Source organism: Eumetopias jubatus, unplaced genomic scaffold (assembly GCF_037043125.1).
Source record: "Eumetopias jubatus isolate StellerSeaLion01/CBP00866 unplaced genomic scaffold, mEumJub1_p1.0 scaffold_13, whole genome shotgun sequence".
NCBI lineage: Eukaryota > Metazoa > Chordata > Mammalia > Carnivora > Otariidae > Eumetopias > Eumetopias jubatus.
The window spans coordinates 105,365,993-105,389,602 of NW_028274819.1; the positions used below are offsets into that span (position 1 = coordinate 105,365,993).

A 23,610-nucleotide genomic window follows, 5' to 3' on the forward strand; every position below is an offset into this window, starting at 1 on the left:
GGCTCTTATTTTTTAAAAAGCAATAAGTGAGTTTTGAATTTTAATGTTGAGAAAAATAGGAGCATAAAATGAACATTTCATTTCACAATTCAACCGAATATATATGATTGAATGATATATTATTGATGATTCAGTCTAATTACCAAGGCTTGTCTTCCACAAACAAGTATCTACTGAATCTTTAGGGTTTTCATCATATTGATGCACATAGATAAGATCAATGGGTTAATGGCACTGACCTGCTCTTTTCAGGTGTGTCTTTTCCTGTCCTGCCCATTAGGCTGTAAGAAGGAGAGGGTGGGGGACTCCCCATCAAATCACTCCCAATCTCATCCCGGGGCCCTACTTCCCTGAGTTTCAGGCCAATCTGACAGTTCCTCCTGCTTATCTCCCAGGCACCTCAAGCTCTTTAAGGCTCAGCTCAGTTTTTAACCCTCTGCTCTCCAACAAAACAAAACAAAACACCAATGCAACACCTGGCCTTTATCTATCCCGCGTCCCTTGTGTCAGACAATGGCACCCGTTGTGCAATCCAAAGTACTAGGAGTTATCTTTGATAGCTTGCTTGGCCTCACCTTTTGTATCCAATATATAGTTTAAGCCTTAGTTATTTGACTTCCTAATTCTCTCTCTAATCCACTTTTTCCTAAATCCAAGCTTACCATCCCCTCCCAGCTGGAAGATTGCAACGGCCTCCAATCAGGCTTGCCCCCTTCTGCTCTGGCCACTTGCAATCCATTCTTGGCTCCGTCATACATATTTTAATGGAAACCGTTCTCCATATTATAATCTCCTGACCTTTCCAAATAAATCTGATGTGAACCTTTGCATTACCTTGCTGGCCATTCAGCTTCTGAAATGCCCTGTGGCTTTTGAAGCACAGGACCTTTGCAAAGCTGCCCCTGCTGTCTGGAATGCTCTCCCACCGCTCCCTCCACCCCTTCTTCTGGCCTCACTAATGCCCACTCCTCCTTAAATCTCAGCTTGTCTTTGCAGAAATCCTTCCTGTTCCCTTGATTGGATCAATACTGCCCTATTAAATGTTGTCCAACATCACATATAATTCTTTCACAAATATCTCTCTCCCTGATTAGACAGCAAGTTTCAGATAAGGATGGAATTCATATCTTTAAAACATGTTGGACTCCACCATTGGACTCTGGTGCTGGCACAGTGCCAGGTACATAGAGGTACTCAATAAGTATTTGTTGAATAAATCTTGCCCAATTCTTCCAAATCAGACTCTCTAACTTTTGCCTCATGATTTATCTTACTGTGTGGCTTTGCTTGGCCCTTCTTGCCTGAGCTTAGCATTGCCTCTTCAGCTTTGATCCTCGACTTGCTTGCATCTCTTTTTAAGGCTACAAAGTTTTCACCTGCTTTGGGCAAACACTGTGTAACATATACTAGGACCATGACCTTCCATTTCTCTCTGTTGTCTTTCCTGGTATCAATTCCTTCAGAGAACATACAATGCTCACTGACTATGACTCTGTTCCGTGACCTGTAGACCATATTTCCACCATTGTCTTGTCATTTATTTTAAAACATACATAATCCTTTTGGGCTTCCTTCTGCGTTCAATGGTTTCATTTAATCATGTTTTACAAGGAGATCATTAGTATGGGCTCTTGACCAGTTGTATCTTAGGATTTAAAAGTTTTTATTCTGTTCTTAAGGTGAACGTATATAGAAGATAAAGTACATAGATCTCTGGAAAAAAAGAGGAAAAGATGCTGTGGGGACATGGTCCTGTCCAGCTCTGGGGCTGGGGCTGTCTTGGGCAATGAATTCACCTACATGATCCCAAATCTCATCTATTTGATCCTTTTCCTCAAGTACGTTTTCATGGACTGTAGAAGTTACAAAGAAGATTAAGAGGAGAACCTCATCTGTCAACTGAAAATGTTTCCTGAGTTTGAATAATGTTTGAAAACAAAGTGTACTATAGATAACATAAAAGAGTAATTCATATTTATGTAATCTAATTATCATTTGCCACCAAAATATTTGCTTGTTACTGTGAATGCACACACACTATTTTTACGATTCTTCCACTTGAATTCTTTGACAGATTAGGAACAACAGGAATTTAAATGACTAGCTTTTGTTGGTGAAGGAGAAACCTACCATTTCCTGATGGTATTTACTTTATGGAGGAAAAGAAACTTTGTTAATATTGCATTAGAGCATAGTAAAACTTAAAAAAATGCTACATAACACTGCTACTGAGAAAATTTAGGTTGTCTGGGAAGCCAATTCTGATCAATTGGACACCGAAGAGGATTTTCTTTTATCTGAGCGTCCTGGCAATGACAGCGAGGAAATTTCCTACATCTTTGGTTTGGCTCTATGAACCTGACTTATAATGAGTCTAAGTATCCCTCTTATTACTTTGAAAGTGTAGGATAATGGAGGATAACATTAAAGTTTTCTGCTTTCATTTTGTTTCATAATTCAGTAACTGAAAGTATTGCGAAGCTTCTTAGATTCTCCTTCAAGCATCTTCTCATAGCATGATTTGCTTCTGGGTCATGGAAGTGCCATATACAAGCTCACTTTTGAGGAAGACTTACACCATGGTCAATCTTGGTTGCCCAGGTTGTGTGATAGGATGGATTAAAATCCCATTCCCAATAAAGAGTATATCAGGAATGTTGTTCTGTAGATTGCATCATTTCTTGTAAAAATCTTTAGTCTGTATGCACTCATGTCAGAACTTTGATTCCAGATGAATATTTCCAATATGCCATCTATATATATGCCTTAAAATACTGCTCTGATCTCTTCCTTCTCCCAGCAAATGAATTATTTATAATTCTTTTCATAAAGAGATAATCAGCTAAAGAGCTTTCTTAAAGGTGGTAAAACTAAAAAGCAAATTAGTTTTATGATTTCAAAAAATTAGCTGACTATTCATTTATTATAATGTTTTCAGGCTACTTTAGAACTCTCAAAGGAAGGATAATAGTCTAGTACAGTGCTATAAGGTTTCCTTTATAGACAGAATAAGCCATTTAATCTTGACAGACTCCACTGTTTTTGATTTTCTGCCATCAAACAAATAGTAGTTGTGATTAATAGCATTTTGTCCACTAACCAAAAGCATTTACAATGTATACCTGGAATATATTCCAAAATGGAGAATAACATTACAGTTTAAAAAAAAGTTCAACAACCAAAAAAATCAGTATCAATTGGGAGAAAAAGCTTTTATGAAGATACTTTTAAGACACACGGAAAAGAAATTTTTAGATTTTTCATCAAAGAAAAAAATAGAAGAAAAACCTTTAGGAGAATTGATGGGAAATTCTTTTTCCCATTTTAAGATGAAAATCATACTAGGTATTATCAATGTCTGTCCTCAAAGTATGTAGAACATTCTCTGAAATTGAATAGAGCATTGTACATTTTTTATTAGCTAAAAAGAACCTCCCACTGCCACTTATTTTCTGCCATCAAGCTAAAAATTCTAGAATGGTGACGGCATCAGGGTAGGTAGCGTGCTACAGACCTAGAAAAACAGTAGTATCCAAAAATTGACTCTACATTTTCATAATTACAGGGAGTCACAGTTCCTCTCACCGCATAGAGATGAAAGAGATAAAAGCAAAACTGAGAAGAGAAGTGATGTGGTAACATGCTCCTCAAGCAGACTTGCAAACAGATTAGCTCTGGGGAGTATTCTTGCAAAAATTATCAGCCTAGAAAAATTTGCCAGATGGATACATGTGGGAAAGGCAAAACAAAATGGAAATATCATTGTATGGAGCATATGTTCTCTCATTAATTCATTCAATTATGCATTTATTTATTCAATCCACAAATATGTATTGAGTTCCAATAACCAGAAAAGCACTGGGCTTAAGCAATAAGAAGTGATCTCCCTCCTCATAGAGGAGAAGAGAACTTACGTTTGTTGAAGGCAAAGTATGGCCAGGGACTGCACGTAACGTACATCAACTCTGTCAAGTTTTTTTTTTTTTTTTTTTTTTTACATTCCTCCTTTTACATCTGAGGAAACTGAACCTCACAGAGTTAAAGAGGTTGTTCGAGGTCAGGCAAATAGTGGCAGAGTTAGACTTCCAGACTCGCTTTGTCTCTGAAGCCCACTACACCATGGTGCCTGTAATCTGGCAGGAAAGGCAGAAAGATGCACACTGGCCCATAACACAGGCCAGAGACGGGGACGAATCCTACGAGAAAGATGGAGGTGACTTGCTGGAGGGGTACGCAAGTGGAAGCTGTTCATTCTGCTAGTCTCTAGGTCGCTTCTCCTGGCCCAGAGACATTGGCATTTGAGCTGGGACTTGAAGGCAAATGGGGAAGAGTGTTTCAGGTACAGACAGGAAAGTGCAATGCAGGTTGAAGAAACAGCTTATAATCTCACAGGGCTGGAAATGGTGTTTCTCATACTTGTTTTACTTATACTACAGTTTTGAATTTTAGGTTATTTGGCAACAGACCTGAACAGTGCCATGGCCAGCAAACATTACAGTACAATGAGTCTCATGGGCTTTGAAGTTAGACTAGAGGCTTTGAATCTCAGCTCTGCCACTTGTCACTTGTGGGAACTGGAAAATCATTTAAGCCTGGTTTGATTAAATGGGGAGAATCATCAGGAGGCGATTTTAAGGAGAATATGAGTTGATATATGTAAGTTTATAGCACATGGTATACACTCACTAAATTGGCTGTTATGAATACCACATCACAATAATATCTGAGGATATCTAGTAACAGCACTCAGTTATTGCAGGATTCTCTTGCCTTTTGTACCATGGCATGTCTGAACAGCACTCTACTATGCAGTACTGACTAAGCTCTCCTATGTACTCACAGGGCATACCTTGGGTGACATTCTATTTCTTTCCTGCTGGCTTGCTGTTTTTTGGGCTTCTTCTACTCTCAACAAACAGAATCTTCTTCTTTATTGCATTGCAGGACCCACTTGACTTAATGTATAATTTGGCAGATTATCACAGAATAATGTGCATATTGAAGTTCAGCAAAAACTGTTTTACCCACTCATCACTTTGATAGCACATATGGGGAGGATCCAGAGTGTACCCTGGCCTAGTGGTGGAGCACCAATGGTACAGAGTGGGCTATGCTGGGGGTGGGGGAAGGGTACAGGGGAAGGAGAAGGGTGGCAGATTTCAGTCAGGTTATGGTCAGATTGGAAAGGAACTTAAATACCATGCTGAAGGATTTGGTCTTGATCCTGTAGAAATGGAGAGCCAAGGAAAAAATGAAAGTAGGTGGATAGACTGAATTGTGCCCCCCGCCATTCATATGTTGAAGCCCTCACTCCATGTGTAACTGTATGCTGAGGTAGGGCCTTAAGGGGGTAATTAGAGTTGACTGAGGTCATAAAGGTGGGGCTCTATTGATAGGACTTGTGTCTTTATAAGAAGAGGAAGAGACACCAGAGTTCTCTCCCTGTGCCATGTGAGGACCGAGTGAGGAGTTGGCCATCCACAGGCCAGGAAGAGAGGTTTCATCAGAAACCAACTATGATGGTGTCTTGATCTCATACTCTCAGCCTTCAGAACTGGGAGAAGGTAAAATTCTGTTGTTTATGCCACTCAGGCTGTAATATTTTGTAACTGCAGCCCTAGCACCCTAATACAGAAGGAGAGAAGCATAATTGGACTTGGGTTTTAAGAAGTTAACTAGTGCACTGTGGAGGACTGCTTTGCATAGTCTTTGGTCAACTCTATATATTCTTTGAAACTCAGCTCCTTTGGGAAGATTTCTTGATTCCTTAAGTTTCATTTTGATGTTCTTCAATGTGTTCCCATAGTATTATGTGCATATACATCTATTGTAATAATGTATCATAATTCTTGACTTTAATTGGCTGTCTCTCCCACCAGACTATAAACTCCTTGAAATCAAGGACCACATGTTACCTTTGTATTCCCAGCGTCTAGTATGGTACTTAGCACTTGGTACTTCTCAATCAAAATCTATAGAATTAAGTAATTACTATAGAAGAACCCGAGGCAAGGAAGCCAGTTCTAAGACTACTGATATAATAGCTCATTAGCAGAACATCCACTTGTAACTCACATCATCTTAATTGTTTGACAAAACATGATAAGAATTGACAATAGTTTGTCTTTAGTCTTTATTTCTAATGTGTTCCAAAAATAAAATTAAAAAGTGCTGAGGAAGTTGAATTTAATGATTTTTACATTACTAAAAATTAGGCTCCATCTGCCCATTAAGTCCTGGTACAAACACATTGTGCCCAATATCCTCAAGAATGAAGAAAATGCTGACTATTTATAATCACCTCATTTGTTTGGAGGAATCACCAATAGTCTATAGAGTGAATTAATGTGATCGGCAAACACAAATGCATTATTCTATAATCTATGTAGAATTCCCGATAAGTCTTTCAGAGTTTGCCAGTATATCCAATGATTAAAGACATTAGGTCCAAGTGAATCTTCTGTCTTTGCTTTTATAGTACAGGAACAGTTACAGGAATGGAACTTATCCATTAACCAGACAAAATATTCCTATAAATCACTGTATTAACTGCGGAGTTTAAGTCTGTGCCTGCATCATGAAAAGCAAAGAAGAGACGTTGTCAGAAAGAGATGTGTTCAGTTGATGTAACTATGCTAATTTGTTCAATTTCAGTCTTTAGTCAAAAGGGTTCTAGATGACAGACTCATTCCTCAGGTCAGTTGATTTTGACCTATTAAAATGGTCAATTCTATTTGATTTTTCCAGTTATTACAACATTCTTAGAACATTGTACATGGTTTAGGGCTTTATTGGATGGAAGGTGTGTGAATCCATTTTCCCCCATTTCCCTCTGATTCTCTCGTTCCTATATACCCTTGGGCTTTTGCAGGGACTGAGAGTAGCCAAAATTTAATAGAATTTTTAAATCTATTATATATATAATAATCTATATAATTATTTAATCTTCAGTTAAAATTCCAATAAAGGGGGGCGCCTGGGTGGCTCAGTCATTGGGCATCTGCCTTCGGCTCAGGTCATGGTCCCAGGGTCCTGGGATCGAGCCCCACATCGGGCTCCCTGCTCAGCGGGGAGCCTGCTTCTCCCTCTGACCCTCCCCCTGCCTGTGTTCCCTCTCTCGCTGTGTCTCTCTCTCTGTCAAATAAATAAGTAAAATCTTTAAAAAAAATTCCAGTAAAGGTTCTCTAATTGCTCAAGCTGATGTACCAGAAGTAGAAAAATTTTACATATATGTGTTTAAAAAGGATAACTGGGATTATTTAGAAAATAATAATGAATTTCTAATGAAAATCAGATGACCTTCTGAAATACTGGCCTACCTTTTGGAGATACTTTTTTTTCTCCTCAGATGCCTGAATCTTTATGGTTTCAGCGGTGATATCAGTAGTCTCTAAAGGAAATAAAGTCAAATTCAACCTGAAATAATTTTATCATGATTTTATAATAATGTTGATATAAACTTGGATAAATGTTAAAAAGTAACAGAATAGGAAGGTAAACACAAATATATACTGTCCTGAAACTTTACAAACCGATTCATAAATAATTGGAGACTGAACTAATTAGCTATGGCCGAAGGGAACCGCTAATCTCTTTAGAAGAGGAGTAAGCCTGAGTCCAGCGACAAGAAAAGGTCTCTGAAGAGAACATCTTTGCAGTAAAAGAGTTTCCAATTTCTGCATTTCTATTCAACGTGTTAGGGGAATTTAGCCATTCTCCTCCGGATAAGTGGGATGGTCTCTGAGACAGGGCTTTCGTATGCAATTCAGAGAGTTATGCCAAAGTGTAAAGATGTCTCCTTATACTTATTACCTATTTTCTGAAGGATCTAGGAATCAGGATGTTGAAATGCCTAAGACTTGGTACTTACTATTTTTCTCAAGGCTAAAAGGCTGGAAGTAAATTTTCTCTAAAAAAATACAAAAGGGAAGTGAAGAAATTATTGGAAAGACCATAGCATTAAAGATATTTAAGCTTTCTAAAAAAAGGTGGGGTATTTAAGCTTTCTATACCTATAAAAATTGCATAATAACAGTTTCCTTATCTTTGGCTTACTAAGGTTTTACAGGTCTGGGAACTTGGTTCCTAATACTGATTCTGCTTTCAACTTTCTCTGAGGCTTTCATGTTTGAACTTGATTATGTAAACAACCACCCTTAACATCCTTTCAGTCAACATATAATATTTCCCCCAGATTATTCTATACTGTTTAGCCAAACAGATGCCATAACCTAAGGGATACTTTCAGATGTGGTTTTAGATGTAACAAATATAGCACTGATGCTTTCCGGGTGGAAGGACTGCTGAGAAGTTAAACAAACTGTATAGGGTTTTCAGACATTTGAAATGAAAGATTCTTATTTTAAGAAATAGGTTCGGCGGTTACTTGTGACAGTGGCTCTGGTATCTTCCAGGTTGGTTACTGATGATGGAGGCAGAAACCAGTGGCCCAAGGCTGCTACTCACCAGGCGGACTGCGCCTAGAGGGTTGGGCCACCGGCAGGCGCTGACTGCTACCTCGGGATAGCACCAACTGAGATTCGTTAGTAGGGTACATCGACGCTGCGATCCAGAACTGCTTGGCCAAGTTGGAGTCCTGTTCCGAAGTTCCGGTGAACACCAGTAATCCCTGGGGGCAAATTTCAACGGACTCCTTGTGGCTGGGAAGCCTTCCGCTGGCCCTTGTTTCCATGGCAACTCAGGACGCTTCTCTGAGTTCCCCCTCTCTTCTCCCAGCCCCGCCCTGCGGAGAACCGTCAAGTTGGCAACCACCACCGCCAGAAACCCTTTGATTCCTGAATAGATGCTGGGGTCCAGCGCGTGCCTGTGGACGATCTGAAGCCCACTTCTGCGGTATCACAGGCTTCAGGACCAGTCTAAGCCTTGGCAACCAGATAGGAGGAGTCAAAACATCAGGTTTGGGGTGGTTCTTGTCCTGTTGGGAGTCAGTAGGGCAGCACTTGAGTTCTCTCACCAGGACCTCAGTCAGCCTTCAACCCCCCCCCCCCCCCCGGCCCCAGTTTCCTTCCCTCCAAATATACCCATATATCTAAATAAAGCTTTTCAACTCTTAGCCCTACCACCCCAACCCACCTCTCCTTCCACACCAGATTGCCACAGTTCGGCCAGCCCTATGTGGATAGTGGTTGGAGAATTCAATAGGGCAGCTAACATCCTAGCCCATGGGAGCCAGAGCGCTGAACTGGGCTGAGAAGTACCTGTGTATAAAGTTGTTATATATCCCCCTCTGCCCAATCCTTTAAAGGAAATCTCATGGAAGAAACTGGATTTAGATTGTAAGTGCCTTTACAAATCAGTTGCCCTAAAAGCTGCCTGCACTGCAACAGTCCTAAACGATCACTTAAAAGAAGGATTATATCTGATGTGTGGACTCAGTCCCTTCCCGAAAAATAAATTATGAAAAATGTTAATGTATTTTTATAAAAATATTAATAAGTGTGAATAAATAACTTTCCTGGGAGATTTCATTAATCTAGGAACAATCTAACCATTTCAGTCATGGCAAAGTTGTAATTAGTGTGGCAGGAATTGAGATGGACATCATAAAGCCAACTTAGGAAAGGTAATAACCACAACTTATGACCTTATGGCACTTTATTCTTTCAAAATACTAATACAGTCTCACAGACAGTTCAAAAGTTGATCATCACAAGTCTATACAATGACATAGATCAGTGAAGGAAAAAATCCTATTATATATCTAAATTTTTTTTGGTTAAGAGCCTGAAGGAAATTGATAAATAAAGACATATGAATTTTACATTGTGTATTTAGCTGCTAAAATACTGATTTTTCTCTTGGATAAGCTATTAATAGGCAATGGGTAATACTGGAGCATTTCCAAACCCCACCTTTCCCCAAACACACCATTGTGCACAGACAGTTCATTTGGATGATTCCCAAATCTTTTTACCTGGCCGTGTGGTTAGTGATTGGTACTATTAGCAATCAGCTAACTACACTGCCTAGTAACTAGACTCACAGAAAAAAAAGGTTTACTTCCATCATGCACTGCAGTCCCAAGTTGGTGCCCCATACGTTGTGATAGACAAATCATATTGGTTCATCGGTTCAATTGTAGCTCACTTTAGTTGGTGGGTTGGTGAATACCTTACTAAATAATGAACGAGAGGCAGAATGAATCACAGTATACAGAATTAAACGTTACATGGGGGGGGGGTGGGGCTCCTCCCCAAAGTCTAAATGTCATTACAGCTCACAGTTAAAGCCATTAAACTTTACACATGTCGCTCTCCTTGCAGGCTCTCCTTGCAGGCGGATTGACCAATCTTGCTTTTACTCCTCGGGGTAGCTAACAGTTTAACTGCGTCTAGCAGCAGCCCTCCGGCTAGTTTGCTGGAGTGTCCTCGCAGGTCGACAGCGTGCTGGGCGGGCAGCACTGTGCCCAGCAAATGCTGACGCATCAAATCTCGAAGCGCAGCTTTCTCCCAACGCTCGGGGTTGGCCGTTTGCCGCCGAGGGTGGCGTCCTCCTGCCCGCGGGGCGGCGGGTGATTCTGTGCCTTGTTTTGATGGCAGTGTAGTTAGTGATTGTAAGCACCAGAGTACAATCAGCTAATTACACTGCCTACAAACCGAGCACCGGGCGCCCGCGGGCTGCAGCTCCCGGACGGTCGGCAGCGCCAACGCCGTGGCCCCGAGCCAGCGGGCCTCGGGGTCCGGGCCACGTCTCCCCGCCCCGCCCCGGGCTGTGCCCGACGGTGCCTGGGCGCAAGGACCTGGGCGCGGGGCCCCGGACGACGCCCCGGACCCAGCCGGCACCCCCGCCCGGCTCGCGGGCTGCGCTGGCCCCTGCCGGCCTTCCGCGCACACTTGGCATGGCAGGGCCAGCGGGCAGCGCTCGGAGGGGACCTGCACCCCCCGGGCCGCACCCCCACCCCCCAACTCCCGGTATTCCCGGGTGCATCCCAGCCGCCGCCGTCCCCGCGCCCGTCTCGGTGCCTCCCAGGGCCCTACCCCGCAGGTTCCCTTCCCGGGTCCTCCCCTCTACGCTTTCTCGAGTCCTGCTCCCACCTCCTCACTCCCCCGTCCTCTCCTCCCTAGAAAACTTCTCTTCAGTCCCCAGCCCAAAGCCTAGAGCCGGCTCTCTCAACCCTGTGCGCCCCGCAGCTCCGAGTGCCCGAGTGACCGTGGCCGTGGCTGGCCAACCGCCCTTGGAACCCCGTGGCGGAGGGGGCGGGGCGCGCGCGAGGTGGGGTGGGTGGAGGAGGGGCGGGGCGGGGTGGGGGAGGGGAGGAAGCCAAGAGCTGGGGCCGAAGGTGGGTACCTGCAGGAAAGAGGCCCTGGGGACTGAGGCACAGATTCCTGAGAAGTTTCTCTTCCTGATAGGGCAGGAGGGACCAAGAGCTCCTTCTCCCCTACCACTCCCCAAGAAGCCCCACACGCCCACCCAGTTTTCATGCCCACCTTTGTCAGGGAAAACAGCTCGGCTTGGTACCAAACTGTAGACTCTAATTTTCCAAAGGGAGATAGGCCTCGGGGGCCTCTGGCATGTGGGACAACTGCCTTGGAGAGCCCCATCTGTACTCGCCTTCCTCTTAGGTTTCTCTTACACTCTTGGAGGGCCATGGAAGGACGTGGAGGGTTGGCTCTTTTCATCAAATAGTGAGTGGGCTCAAGAGTGAGATCAAAGCTTGGTCCTCATATACTTAAATACCTGCTGTATGTTCAGCACCTAAGGTCATTCATTCTACCCTCCACGTGTATAATCTAGGTGGTTACACGGTGTGAACACACATTATCTACCACTCAAGACAGTATATAATAAATTGTTAAACTGGGGAGAAATATAAGAGGGTGGGGTGGGGCATCAATGAGGACTGTAATTGTCAGGGAAGGCACATGGAAGGTGCCAGATTCCAATTGGTCCTCCAAGCAAGACTAAATTGGGATATTCAGGGTGAGGGCTGGGGAGGCCAGAGAAACAATGTCTTGTGACCATTTACATTTTCTTCTCACAATTCCACATCTGATGATGTAGATGTATTTATGTGTGTGTTTGGACTAGATTGAACAAAAGAGGACAGTTACAGAGAATTTCTGGGAGACCTCTACTAATACTTCTTTCCTTGAGTTACTCCTTCCCCTCTTTTCCTTCAATGAATGCATCAGGAAAGGATAAAGAATATTCTAATTCTACACTTTGTGGAACTCAGCTGGAAGTAGCCCTTCAGTATGGTCTTCATGCATCTGGTATAGAGCACTCATTGTTGACCCCAAAAGCTTAGTTCTAGATTATTTTCCCCAGAAGAAAACTTCCCAGCTAGAGATTGGTTCCCTAAACCCAGGAAATGGTTTCCTACGTGCCACTAGTATCGTGAATTAGGGGCCAGTAATCTAGATCATTCAAAACAAATTCCGAGCTCACCCTATTAAACCACCAGAAGAACTTCCCAAGGATGAGTTTGAGTTACAGCATTGTCTTTCACTATGAAAGAGCACATTCTTTTGCCACATGCATCATGTGTCCTGAGAACACCAAAGTGAAGAGTAAGAAATCAAAGTATAAAATGTACAGTAAACATTAATTCTCAAGATTAACTTGTAAAGTCAAATTGCAAAAGATGTGTCATTTATAACTATTTTTTTGTATTCATCTTATCTTTGGGAGAAGCACAATGTTGTAGAACACACCACATACATCCCTCATGTTTCTTTAACACGTACAGTATACCAAGCCGTACCGGGCAATATGCTGGAATCGGAACTAGGTAAGCTGCGAGTTCTCTAGAGGTAACTGTTGAACCAAATTTGTATTTTATAGCTAAATAGACATACATACATAAATGCAGGAGTGAAATAGCTTCCATTCCATTATCAATATGCAGACTTACAGGTTTTGGTTAGGACATAATTATAAAAACAATTCTGTTTTTTCAAATTGTTAGTCACTGTCCCCAATACAATATTAAACACCTCTTCCTGATTGACATTTTATGATTATTAGTTGCATTTTACATTTCTTACCCGAGCTGGATTGCTGCCCTCCAAGGTAGTGGTTGCAGTAGATGCCTTGAAATTTATATTTTTAGAGCTTTTCTTCAAAGGCAATTTAAAAAATAAAGAAAACGTATGTAAAAGTGATCAAGATGCATTGCCTCCAGAAATCTATTTTTTTAAATACAGTCTATTTTGCGGGTAGTGCCACTAAAAAAAGGAAAATAACGAGAAAAAAAATTTGTGTGGCCTTGTCCTGTGTGTGTGTTTTTTGTTTTTTAAAGAATGCTTGTTCTTAGGGTTGCTGTTGATTTGGCCTGTAGTTACTACAGAAACTCCAAGGAACTCATTCCCTTTATGGTTCATGTCTAGGCATGCCTGGAGACCAGGGAGACCCATGATTTAATCTAAGTAAGAATGCTTGTGGTGTTTTAAATGACGAAACAGAAGACTGCATTTGTTTTAGACAAAACCAGGAAGGTACCTTTCAGAGAGATTGTTTACTGTTTTATTGAATTTCTGGGCTTTTGGTGATTTGGGTGATGGGCAAGGAGTGCTAAGGAGAGGAGATGGGGTTGGTGATTAGGAACAAACCCAGAAGAGTATAGAACACATATATCTTCTGCTTTAGCTTTGGAGAATTTGGATTAGTTAAATTTACCACTCCTCGATAAAAGACTAGAGTGATGGGGACTGGGAACTACAAAAGATGGAGACAAACTTACTCCCTTCTTTTAACACACACAGACACACCATCTGAACATATTCTATCTTCCACAGCTTTTGGAGAACGTTGTTCGAGAGGAAGAGTGAAGAATCAGACTGATTAGAAATTATTGGAGTTTAGCAGCTTCTTTTTAAACGTATTTTCTACATACATATTTTCTCTTAGGAAATAGAAAACCATATTTTGATTTTTATATAGATCAATAAATGTCAGACTACCTTATTAACTGATACTATATTTAGGACCTAGTTTATATGTTGATGCAAGACTAGATTGAAGTAAACTTAATGCCTTTTTAAGAGCTAAAAATCAATGAATCTGTTCAATTTGAGAGGAGATTTTCTTTCTAGCTAAAATGAACTGCCAGGAATTTTTATAATTTCATTCTTCTGATTCCATTTCATTGTGCTCTCATTAATAAGAGTGTACTAGCTTCTTATATTTATTGACTAATTGATACTGTTGCTTTCAATGTAAAAACGTTAAATTATCTTTTAGTAAATCAGAAACAATCTAAAAAATAGGCTTTATAACTAAAGTTGTTTGAGCTCTTAAGGCTTCAGCAGTAGGAGCAAACATGTTACATATTTACCATCTTGAGAGAACACAGTCTAGGGATTTATGGTCTAGTTGGAGAGGGAGACAATTTGTGTACACAGATAATTAAGATACCTATAGTTTAGTAATTATATCAATATTAATATCAAATATATATATATTTATATTATATATAATTATATTAAATACCAAGATTGTTAGATTAATAGATACTTCAAGACTTCTGAGTAGTAATGTAAGCTTCATTATTATTTTAAAACTAGTTTTTAGTTTTTACTTTTAAATTTTTAATTAAAGATGGTTGACCTATACAGGGCGCCTGGGTGGCTCAGTCAGCTAAGCGTCTGCCTTTGGCTCAGGTCATGATCTCAGGGTCCTGGGATTGAGGCCCATGTGGTTCCCTACTCAGCAGGGAATCTGCTCCTCCCCCCTGCTCAAGCTCTCTCTCTCTCTCTCTCTCAAATAAATAAATAAATAAGTAAAATCTTTTAAAAAAAGATAGTGGACATATAATATTAGTTTCAGGTATACAACATAGTGATTCGACAATTATATACATTATGAAATACTGTAAGTGTAGCTACCATGTATCACCATACAAAGTTATTACAATATTATTGACTATATTCCCCATGTTGTATTTTTCATCCCTGTGATTTATTTTATAACTGGAAGTTTGTGCCTCTTAATCCCCTTTACCTATTTTGCCTATTTCCCCACCCCTCTGCCCTCTGGCAACCACCAGTTTGTTCTCTGTATTTATGAATCTCTTTCTGTTTTTTTGTTTCATTTTTTAGATTCCATATGTAATGAAATCATATGGTATTTGTCTTTCTATGTCAGACTTAATTCACTTAGCATAATGCTCTCTAGGTCCATGCATATTGTCACAAATGGCAAGATTTCCTTCTTTTTTTATGGTTGAGTAATATTCCATTATATATCTATATATACACCACATCTTTTTTTAATTAGTCAACCTTTGATGAACACATGGGTTATTTCCATTTCTTAGCTATTGTAAATAAGGCTGCAATAAATATAGGGGTGCATCTATCTCTTCAAATTAATGTTTTTGTTTTCTTTGGCTAAATAGCCAGAATTGGAATTATTGGATCATATGGTATTTATATTTTTATGTTTTGGAGGAATCTTCATACTGTTTTCTATAGTGGCTGCACAATTTATGTAAGCTTCATTATTGCCAGGATTTAGGAAAAAAGAAAAGGCAAATCACCGAAGGTGGGGGACCCAGAGAAGGCTATATGGGAAATGTGAGGTCAAGCTGGGTCTAGAAGGAAAAAGTAGAACATAGATAAAGGGAGAAGACAGAGGTGATGTTCTTGGTAGAAGGAACAACTTGTGAAGGAAAAATACAAGCCAGTTTGTGGAGACCGTAACATACATGGTCAGTTGGGAGAGCAATCAATGTGTCCCTGCTTGAGGAAATAAGATTAGAGAGGTAGGTACGTAGGAAATAGATCATGGAGGACCATAGGTGTCAGGCCATGGGGTTTTAATCTCATTCACTTGACTTTGGGGGCCCATGACTTATACGATATGTTGTTCTGTGGAGATTAATAAAGTGGCATGGGTTAGAAGAGGGAGAGACTGGGGAGACTCAGTATCCATTTAGGCAATTATTTTAATGACCTAGGTATGAAGTGATGTAGAAAATATGGTATGAATGGGAGAGACTTTGGGAAGGAAATGGCATAGGACCTGGTGACTGGTTGAAGCCAAGAGAGAGAACAAGATGAACCTCCATGTTCCAATGACAAACCAAGATGCTGGGAGGCAAATCTAGTCAGAGGCTAATTACAAAGCATTTGTGTTCAGGCTTGCTTAGTTTAGGCGATTGGTAGAGTTGGATATTGGGGGCTGCAACTCTTGAAAGGAGAGATTTAGTCGTTTCCTAAAGTGGCAACAGTTGAAGTCTGAGGATGAATGAACATCCAACATCTGCTGTGGTCCACCTGGGACAGAGCAGGGAACTAGCAGCAGGGGGGTTTTCTTGAATAGAAAACAGAGCGAGGAAAGCAGAAGGCTTGGGACCAGCTTTGAGTGTATCCGTGTCCTCTCTAGGGGCTGGCAGGAAGAAGTAGGTCTTGAGCCCACAAGAAGTAGAAGAGAGGACTCCCACAGAAGCCAAGCTGTTGTAAACAGGGTCATATTCACATGTGAATTCAAGGGAAACAGCTGTCTGGGCACCACCACATCATAAGGTTTGGTCAGTGGGCAGCAGATGACTACACTGGCTCTTCCAGAATGTTTGTCTCAGGGCTTTATTCATTGAGTCAGGGAAGGGTCCATGAACTTCTCTGGACTGTTAGGAAACAGATGAACTTTCCTGGCTGCTTCCCACCACTGGTTAGCCCCTGTCCCCTCTCCAAAAAGACTCATGTAGATTTTTCAGGTTTTTAGAAGTAATTTCAGGTGGTCTGAGTACACGGTTGAAGAAAGTCTGTTCTTAAGAGCTCTAGAATGTGTTCTGTAACTTTATGAAGCCAAAAGCAGGAAATTGACTGATTATCTTGTTAATACATTCATAAGCATGAAAATACTTTATGCCATTCTTTTAAGTGCCACCGGAGGAGGTCTACCTATTCTTGTTTTTATTTCTAGTCTCCCCATTTGGCACTTAAGCCTTTTTTCTAGGTGGGGTTTATATTCTTTCGTTTTAAAAAAATTACATAACTCTGAAAAGAATCACATAATTCTGATTTGTTATCTTTATTTCCTCTATATCCATAGAGCATACCTCAAGGATTTCATCAAGTTCAAACATTTTGTCAAGTTCATAGTGTCTTTCCCCTCTTAGCTCATCTGTGGCTTGTTTAAATCTCAAACTCCGTTCCTACTTCCTGGGTAAAATCTTCCTTGGAGCCTGGAGCCTCATCTCGATCTTTTCCTTCTCTAACTCCTTCTGCACTTAATATATTCACTATATAATTAGTATCTCCCATTACTAAGAGAATGTTATTCTCCAGTGTTCTAATTGCATTTTTGAAATCAGCATTTTGTAATAGTAGAGAGTGCTGGTGTATATAACATACATATATTGGTACAGAGCACTGTATATACATTGTCTTACATCCTGAATTGTTTGCAGTGGGCTATCTTGGTTTCCAACTTGATGCATTTCATATAAACATGACTTCACTGACAGATCTGTATCTATATCTGGTCCTTCTAGCACAATACCACTTCCATTATGACTGCTCAATAATGCACATAGGAAATACAAATAAAGTAGGAAAAAGGCTTGTGGTAAATACACTTGCATGGTAACTTTATGAAAAAGAAGCATCATAATAGTTTGATTCATTTAGTTTATCAGTAAATGTCTCACTTAATAGATTAGGCAGCTCTAAACTTAATTTCTCTTGGGTTCAAATAAACATAGCATAACTGTAGAATTTTATCAGGTAAAATTTTAGCATATGCAATTTTGTTTCAACATTAATGTAACTTCCTTAATATGTGGTTTGAACATAATGGGACTGAAGAGTTCATTGTAGGATAGTTTATCGCTTTATAAAATAGTGCTTACTTGCAGTCATTAAAAAATGTATATACTTTCTGTCAGAAGTGGGATTTTTGCTAAAACATCTGTATTTTTTTCCTCATTAGCAATGATGTGCATTTGCAAATGGATATAATTTGCAACTTAAGGAAGGGACACTAAGAAAATCAAATAGGTCTGATAAGATTGGCTATCACATCAAAAACCCAGTGAATGTATAAGAGGGGAACCCTCTTGCACTGTTGGTGGGAATGCAAGCTGGTGCAGCCACTCTGGAAAACAGTATGGAGGATCCTCAAGAAGTTAAAAATAGAGCTACCCTACGACCCAGCAATTGCACTACTAGGTATTTATCCATAGGATACAAACATAGTGATTCAAAGGGGCACCTATACCCCAGTGTTTATAGCAGCAATGTCCACGATGCCAAACTATGGAAAGAGCCCAGATGTCCATCAGCAGATGAATGGATAAAGAAGATGTGGTGTATATATACAATGGAATATTACTCAGGCATCAAAAATGAAATCTTACCATTTGCCACGACGTGGATGGAACTAGAGGGTATTCTGTTAAGTGAAATAAGTCGGTCAGAGAAAGATAAATATCATATGATCTCACTCATGTGGAATTTAAGAAACAAAACAGATGAACATAGGGGAAGGGAGGGAAAAATAAAACGGTACAAAATTAGAGAGGGAGACAAACCATAAAAGAGTCTTAATCATAGGAAACAAACTGAGAATTGCAGGAGGGGAAGTGGGTGGGGGGATGGGGTAACCTCGTGAAGGGTGTTAAGGAGGGCACATGGTGTAACGAGCACTGGGTGTCGTATGCCACTGGTGAATCACTGAATTCTACCTCTGAAACTAAAGGGGAAAAATGGAGAAGCAAAAGAAATAGTACCCATCACTGAATTTATTCATTCAATAGTTACTGAGCATCAGATGTTATAGTGGGAGGAATTATTAAAAAAAAAAAAAAGACAATTGAGCAAAAAGCTGCCCTGTGAAGTTTAACTCTGGGAGCTTTATGAAATACATTACCCCAAGACACACTACATATGTTGGATCCTGCTTGAGAGGATCATCTTTTAAAAAAATAAAATAATAATCTTTAACATATGTAAGAAAATCCAGTGAATATAATGTTCAACGTGGATGATATTTTAAAATTATTTAGCCTATATTTTTAAATTATTAAATGCATAAATATTTTCAATTTTATACTGAAGTTTAGCTAAGATCAAGAAGACAAATGTAGAAGCAGATTTTCAAGGTTTACCATTATTGATGAGACTTGGGGCTTGAAGTTGCCTTAGTGATAAGAGTTGAAGTCCCTCATGCTAAAAGGAAGAAATGCAATTCGGGAAACTGTTAACTTGTGCAAGGTCATTTCAGTCATTTTCATGTTTTCTACCATTTGATTCTCTGTTACAGGCTTGATAAGAAGGTAAAATTTGTCTTTTTATTAGATTTTATTTATGTTTTTACATTTTTTATTTAAATTTAATTTAGTTAACATGTAGTGTATTACTAGTTTCAGAGGTAGAGTTCAGTGATTCATCACTTGCATACAACACCCAGTGTTCATTCCATCATGTGCCCTCCTTAATGCCCATCCCCCAGTTACCCCAGCCCCACCCCCCTTTCCTAGAGTTAAGAGTCTCCTATGGTTTGGGGCACCTGGGTGGCTCAGTCGGTTGGGCGTCTGCCTTCAGCTCAGGTCATGGTCCTGGGATCCTGGGATTGAGTTCCGAGTCAGGCTCCCTGCTCAATGGGGGAGTCTGCTTCTCCCTCTCCCTCTGCCCCTCCCCTCTGCTCATGCTCTCTCTTGCTCTCTCTCTCTCAAATAAATAAATTAGAGAAAAAAAAAGTCTCTTCGATGAACTCTGAAAAACAAACTGAGGGTTCTAGAGGGGAGGGGGTGGGGGATGGGTTAGCCTGGTGATGAGTGTTAAAGAGGGCACGTTCTGCGTGGAGCACTGGGTGTTATGCACAAACAATGAATCATGGAACACTACATCCAAAACTAATGATGTAATGTATGGTGATTAACATAATAAAAAAATTTAAAAAAAAGTCTCTTATGGTTTGCCTCCCTCAAAAGGCTTCCTCTTCATTCTGTTTTTCATCCTCATTCTGAATGGCCAGAAACCGCGTGTTTCCACCCGTTTCTGTGGTGCTTCCCCCAGGCTTCTTCCCCTTTTCCAAACATCTCCAGATAGAACATGATTCTCTTGTTCTATTAAGGATAACTCGTTTGACATTTTCAGAAGGAAATCCTGAAAAGACAACATCTAATCGAGGGACTAAATGCCTTATAATGGGAATTTTAGACATTACATAGAAATGGTGGAAGACCTGGATTTTGGGTTTGTTTGTTTGTTTGTTTGTTTGTTTTTGTCTTCAAATTTCTTTGAGAGAGAGTGAGCAAGAGAGAGAAGGAACAGGGGAAGGGGGAGGGAGAAGCAGGCTTCTGGCTGAGCAGGGAGCCAGACATGGGGCTCCATCCCTGGACTCCAGGATCATGACCTGAGCTGAAGGCAGTTTGTCTTCAAATTTCAGCATCCATTTTCTATTCTACTTAAACCTGAGGTTGGTTTAGGCTGGCCCAGGCTAGACCTTTTGCTAAATTCTAATATCCTGTCAATGAGCATTACCACCTGGGTGTTTAATTACCATCATAAACTCAGTGTATTTCAATCTGAACCAGCCACTGTTATTTTTCTACCAACTCTTCTGCTGAACTCAGTTATTTCAATGAAACATTATTGTCTTGGTAACTAAGGCTGGAAACTTGGAGTGATTTTTGAGTATCTCGTATCTCCAAACTCGGCATTCAAATAGTTACTTGTGTACATAACTGATTTCCTTCTCTAGATTATAAGCCTCCTGAAAGTTGAAACAAAATTTTTAACCCCATGGCACTTAGCAGCATCTCATATGCTGTAGAAGGTCAGTAAATAGTCATGGAGTGAATGTCAATTATAACAGAAGTTCTAGTTGTCATTATGTGTAGGAGGTGATTTAAGTAAGGTGTTTAAAATCATCATAAACAAGTAACTGAAGGAAGTCTTGCATGATGTTTAGTTTCTATTTATTCTTTCCTGAACTCTAAGTACATTGTTATTCCACTGTTCTATTCATAACATCCAAGGCCTGCCTGGGCCTGTTGCAGAAAATATCGCTAGGGAGGGTTCAAAGCCTCATCAGCTAATGTGTTGCACCAACTCAAAATGCACTGTAACAATATGTCATCCATGAAGGTGAACTAGTGAAAGAATTATTAAGCACCTGGCACCACTTTAGTATTATAAATGCAAACATTAACCATTCGAAAAGGAAAAAATTGAGGATATGCTAATGCATGTTGCCTTTAGTTCCAAAATAAATTTTATTTCAGCAATATATGAGTAGTTGTCATGATTTCCATTTTTTTTTTACTTCTAACATAAAAAAAAAAACAACAAAACTTTGCAAAAGTTGTCCCAGAAAAGGCTAGAAAAGATGAGGATAAATGATGCAAATTTGTGATAATGATCTTTGTTAAGCTCAAGGCATTACAAAGCAATCAAGGGTGTAAAATAAATGTGAAATCTCCTTAATGGCTAGGAGTTATGTCTCTTAATGCTCTCCCATTTTTGCTGCCCATTAGAATTACTTGGGGAAGCTTTCAAAAGTCCCTTTGCCCTGGTTGCACTCCATCCCTCTTCAAGCACAATGTCTGGGCGTAGACTCTTGTCAGGCATCAGTATTTTTAAAAGATATTCAGGTGATTCCAAAGTACAGCAGTTTGAAAACCCCTGTAATTGAGTAAGGGGAATAAGAAATATATCATGGAAAGCTGAAATCAATAAGATACTGTGAAAGTAGAAGGTCATTAAGGTCCTAGTCACAACTTCATTTTATTTATATGTTTTGGGCGTATAATAGATACTGAAATTCTTAATATATTGAACTGAGCTAGCCTTATTAACTCATGTCATTACTTGATATCCAGGTGCTCAACCACCATTTCCATAGTCCTTAGATGATCATTTCTCATACCTCCTAAGCATCAAAGATACTACAGTAGCCAGTGCAATCCTAGCTGTATTTCCAATAATAATATCTGTATTTCATCTCAGTTCATCACTGGTGAAAGTTTTAAGTTATACCAGTCCAGCATGCCAGGAGCCACCCATATCCATATTCTACTACCACTAGCAATGAAGTTTTTATTCCAGCCAGTAGGTGAGTAATCCATTTCCAAAATTCCATTTTAGAGTCTGTTTCCTTAAAACTGTCTTAGACTGGGTTCCTTAGAAACGGACTCTGAGATAGAGAACTGCATGTAGAAGGTTTATTAGGGAATCCTCTTGAGAGATATACCCATGAGGGAGTGAGAAAGATAGGACCGGGCAGGGGCACAGGTGGACCAATGAGGCAGGTGCAGTTGAAGACTCAGTCTATTTTATAGGGAGCTCTGGAGATGGGGTGGCTCTTCAGAATTCTAAGGGGGCCAGGTTTTTGTATCCCCACGTTAGCCAGTCGAAGGCTGCACTGTAGGCCACCCCTTGCAGGGGATGGGAGGCTATCTTTACTGTGAGATAGTTTCTGAGAGTAAGTCCCAGTGAGAAATGCAGCTTTGAGCCATTAGCTGCTGATGGTTCCAGCAGTTGGGGGATGATTGTGTTGACCCTAAAGAGGGGAACTGGTTGAAGGACCTCAGTATCTACTATACTGTTCAAAATAACATCTTTGGCCAATGGGAGCTCTTCATGTAGGCTCATGTCTTTTGACATGACCCACTGGTTTTGCATGACTTTCTTGCTTTCTGGTAAAATACATTCCAGGCTCATCTAATATATTACCTGAACTAGAACTGGAATGAGCCATTTCTCCAAGGACTTTTTTTTAAGTGAGAAATGGTATTTAGAGACCACAAAATGAATGTCAGGATTGCTTTCTGATTCTAGACCTTTCAGTGAACAGAACTAAAACACAAATTTTTAGAAAAAAAACTCAAGTTCATATTACTACTACCATTTCAAATTTAACATTATAGGATTTTTACTTAATTTCCTTGATTTTACACTTCTGTCCCTTTTTCCTTACATTGAAAATCTTAGTTCATAACATCATTAAAGTAAATATTTGTATTTCTCTATCCTAGTCTATTCTCTCTCTCTCTATAAAATTTCAAAAGCGTAATACTAACATTATAGTCTCTCTAGAATAGATTGCAATGTGTTCTAGAGTCACTTGGATTTTGTCAAAGCAGTTTGCTTGACCTTTATTCTTTTTTTAAAAAAAAGATTTTATTTATTTCAGAGAGAGAGAGTGAGAAGGCAAGAGAGTGCACAAGTGGGGAGAGGGGCAGAGGATGAGGAAGTAGCAGACTCCTTACTGAGCACGAGCCCGATGAGGGGCCCGATCCCAGGACCCTGGGATCATGACCTGGGTCAAAGGCAGACACTTAACCAACTGAGCTACCCAGGTGCCCCTGCTTGATCTTCATTCTATTCAACTTGTTTATTACTTGTAGCAGGATATATTCTTGCCAAATTTACGGATAACAGTCAAAACGATAAGAGAATTTATTGAATGACAGAATTGGGTCACACATAATCCTGATTCCTAATGGTGATGGTCTAAATTTGACACAATGAAATATGACAGGTATAACTGTAATATGCAGTTGTTTTATACCCCCATTTAATCCACAAAGCATTAGAAAAGACAATAAAATGATAAATATAAACTTATTATTTATTAATAAGAAAGGCTACCACTTTTTGAGGACTTACTGTACGCCAGGCACTTTGCTAAATACTTCAT

The 23,610-nt window shown here is 40.1% G+C and overlaps 1 protein-coding gene across 1 annotated transcript; it reads right to left on the bottom strand.

Annotated features, from left to right (window-relative positions):
* Positions 1–4,112: 4,112 nt before the first annotated feature.
* HOATZ (HOATZ cilia and flagella associated protein) lies at positions 4,113–8,692 on the bottom strand. The gene is made up of 4 exons (XM_088017523.1): positions 8,467–8,692; positions 7,871–7,909; positions 7,320–7,390; positions 4,113–4,133 (listed from the first exon to the last, which is right to left on the bottom strand). The coding sequence occupies exons 1-4, from the start codon at positions 8,690–8,692 to the stop codon at positions 4,113–4,115; spliced, it is 357 nt and encodes a 118-aa protein (XP_087873649.1).
* Between the last annotated feature and the right edge of the window lie 14,918 nt (positions 8,693–23,610).

Bases quoted from the DNA above. Each gene is read 5' to 3' on its own strand.
- HOATZ (XM_088017523.1), bottom strand. From the start codon at position 8,692: ATGGAAACAAGGGCCAGCGGAAGGCTTCCCAGCCACAAGGAGTCCGTT. The intron at 7,910-8,466 runs GTGAGTAGCAGC...GTATTTTTTTAG, and splicing joins CTCTAGGCGCAGTCCGCCTG to AGAAAATTTACTTCCAGCCT. The intron at 7,391-7,870 runs GTAAGTACCAAG...TATTTCCTTTAG, and splicing joins TTTTAGCCTTGAGAAAAATA to AGACTACTGATATCACCGCT.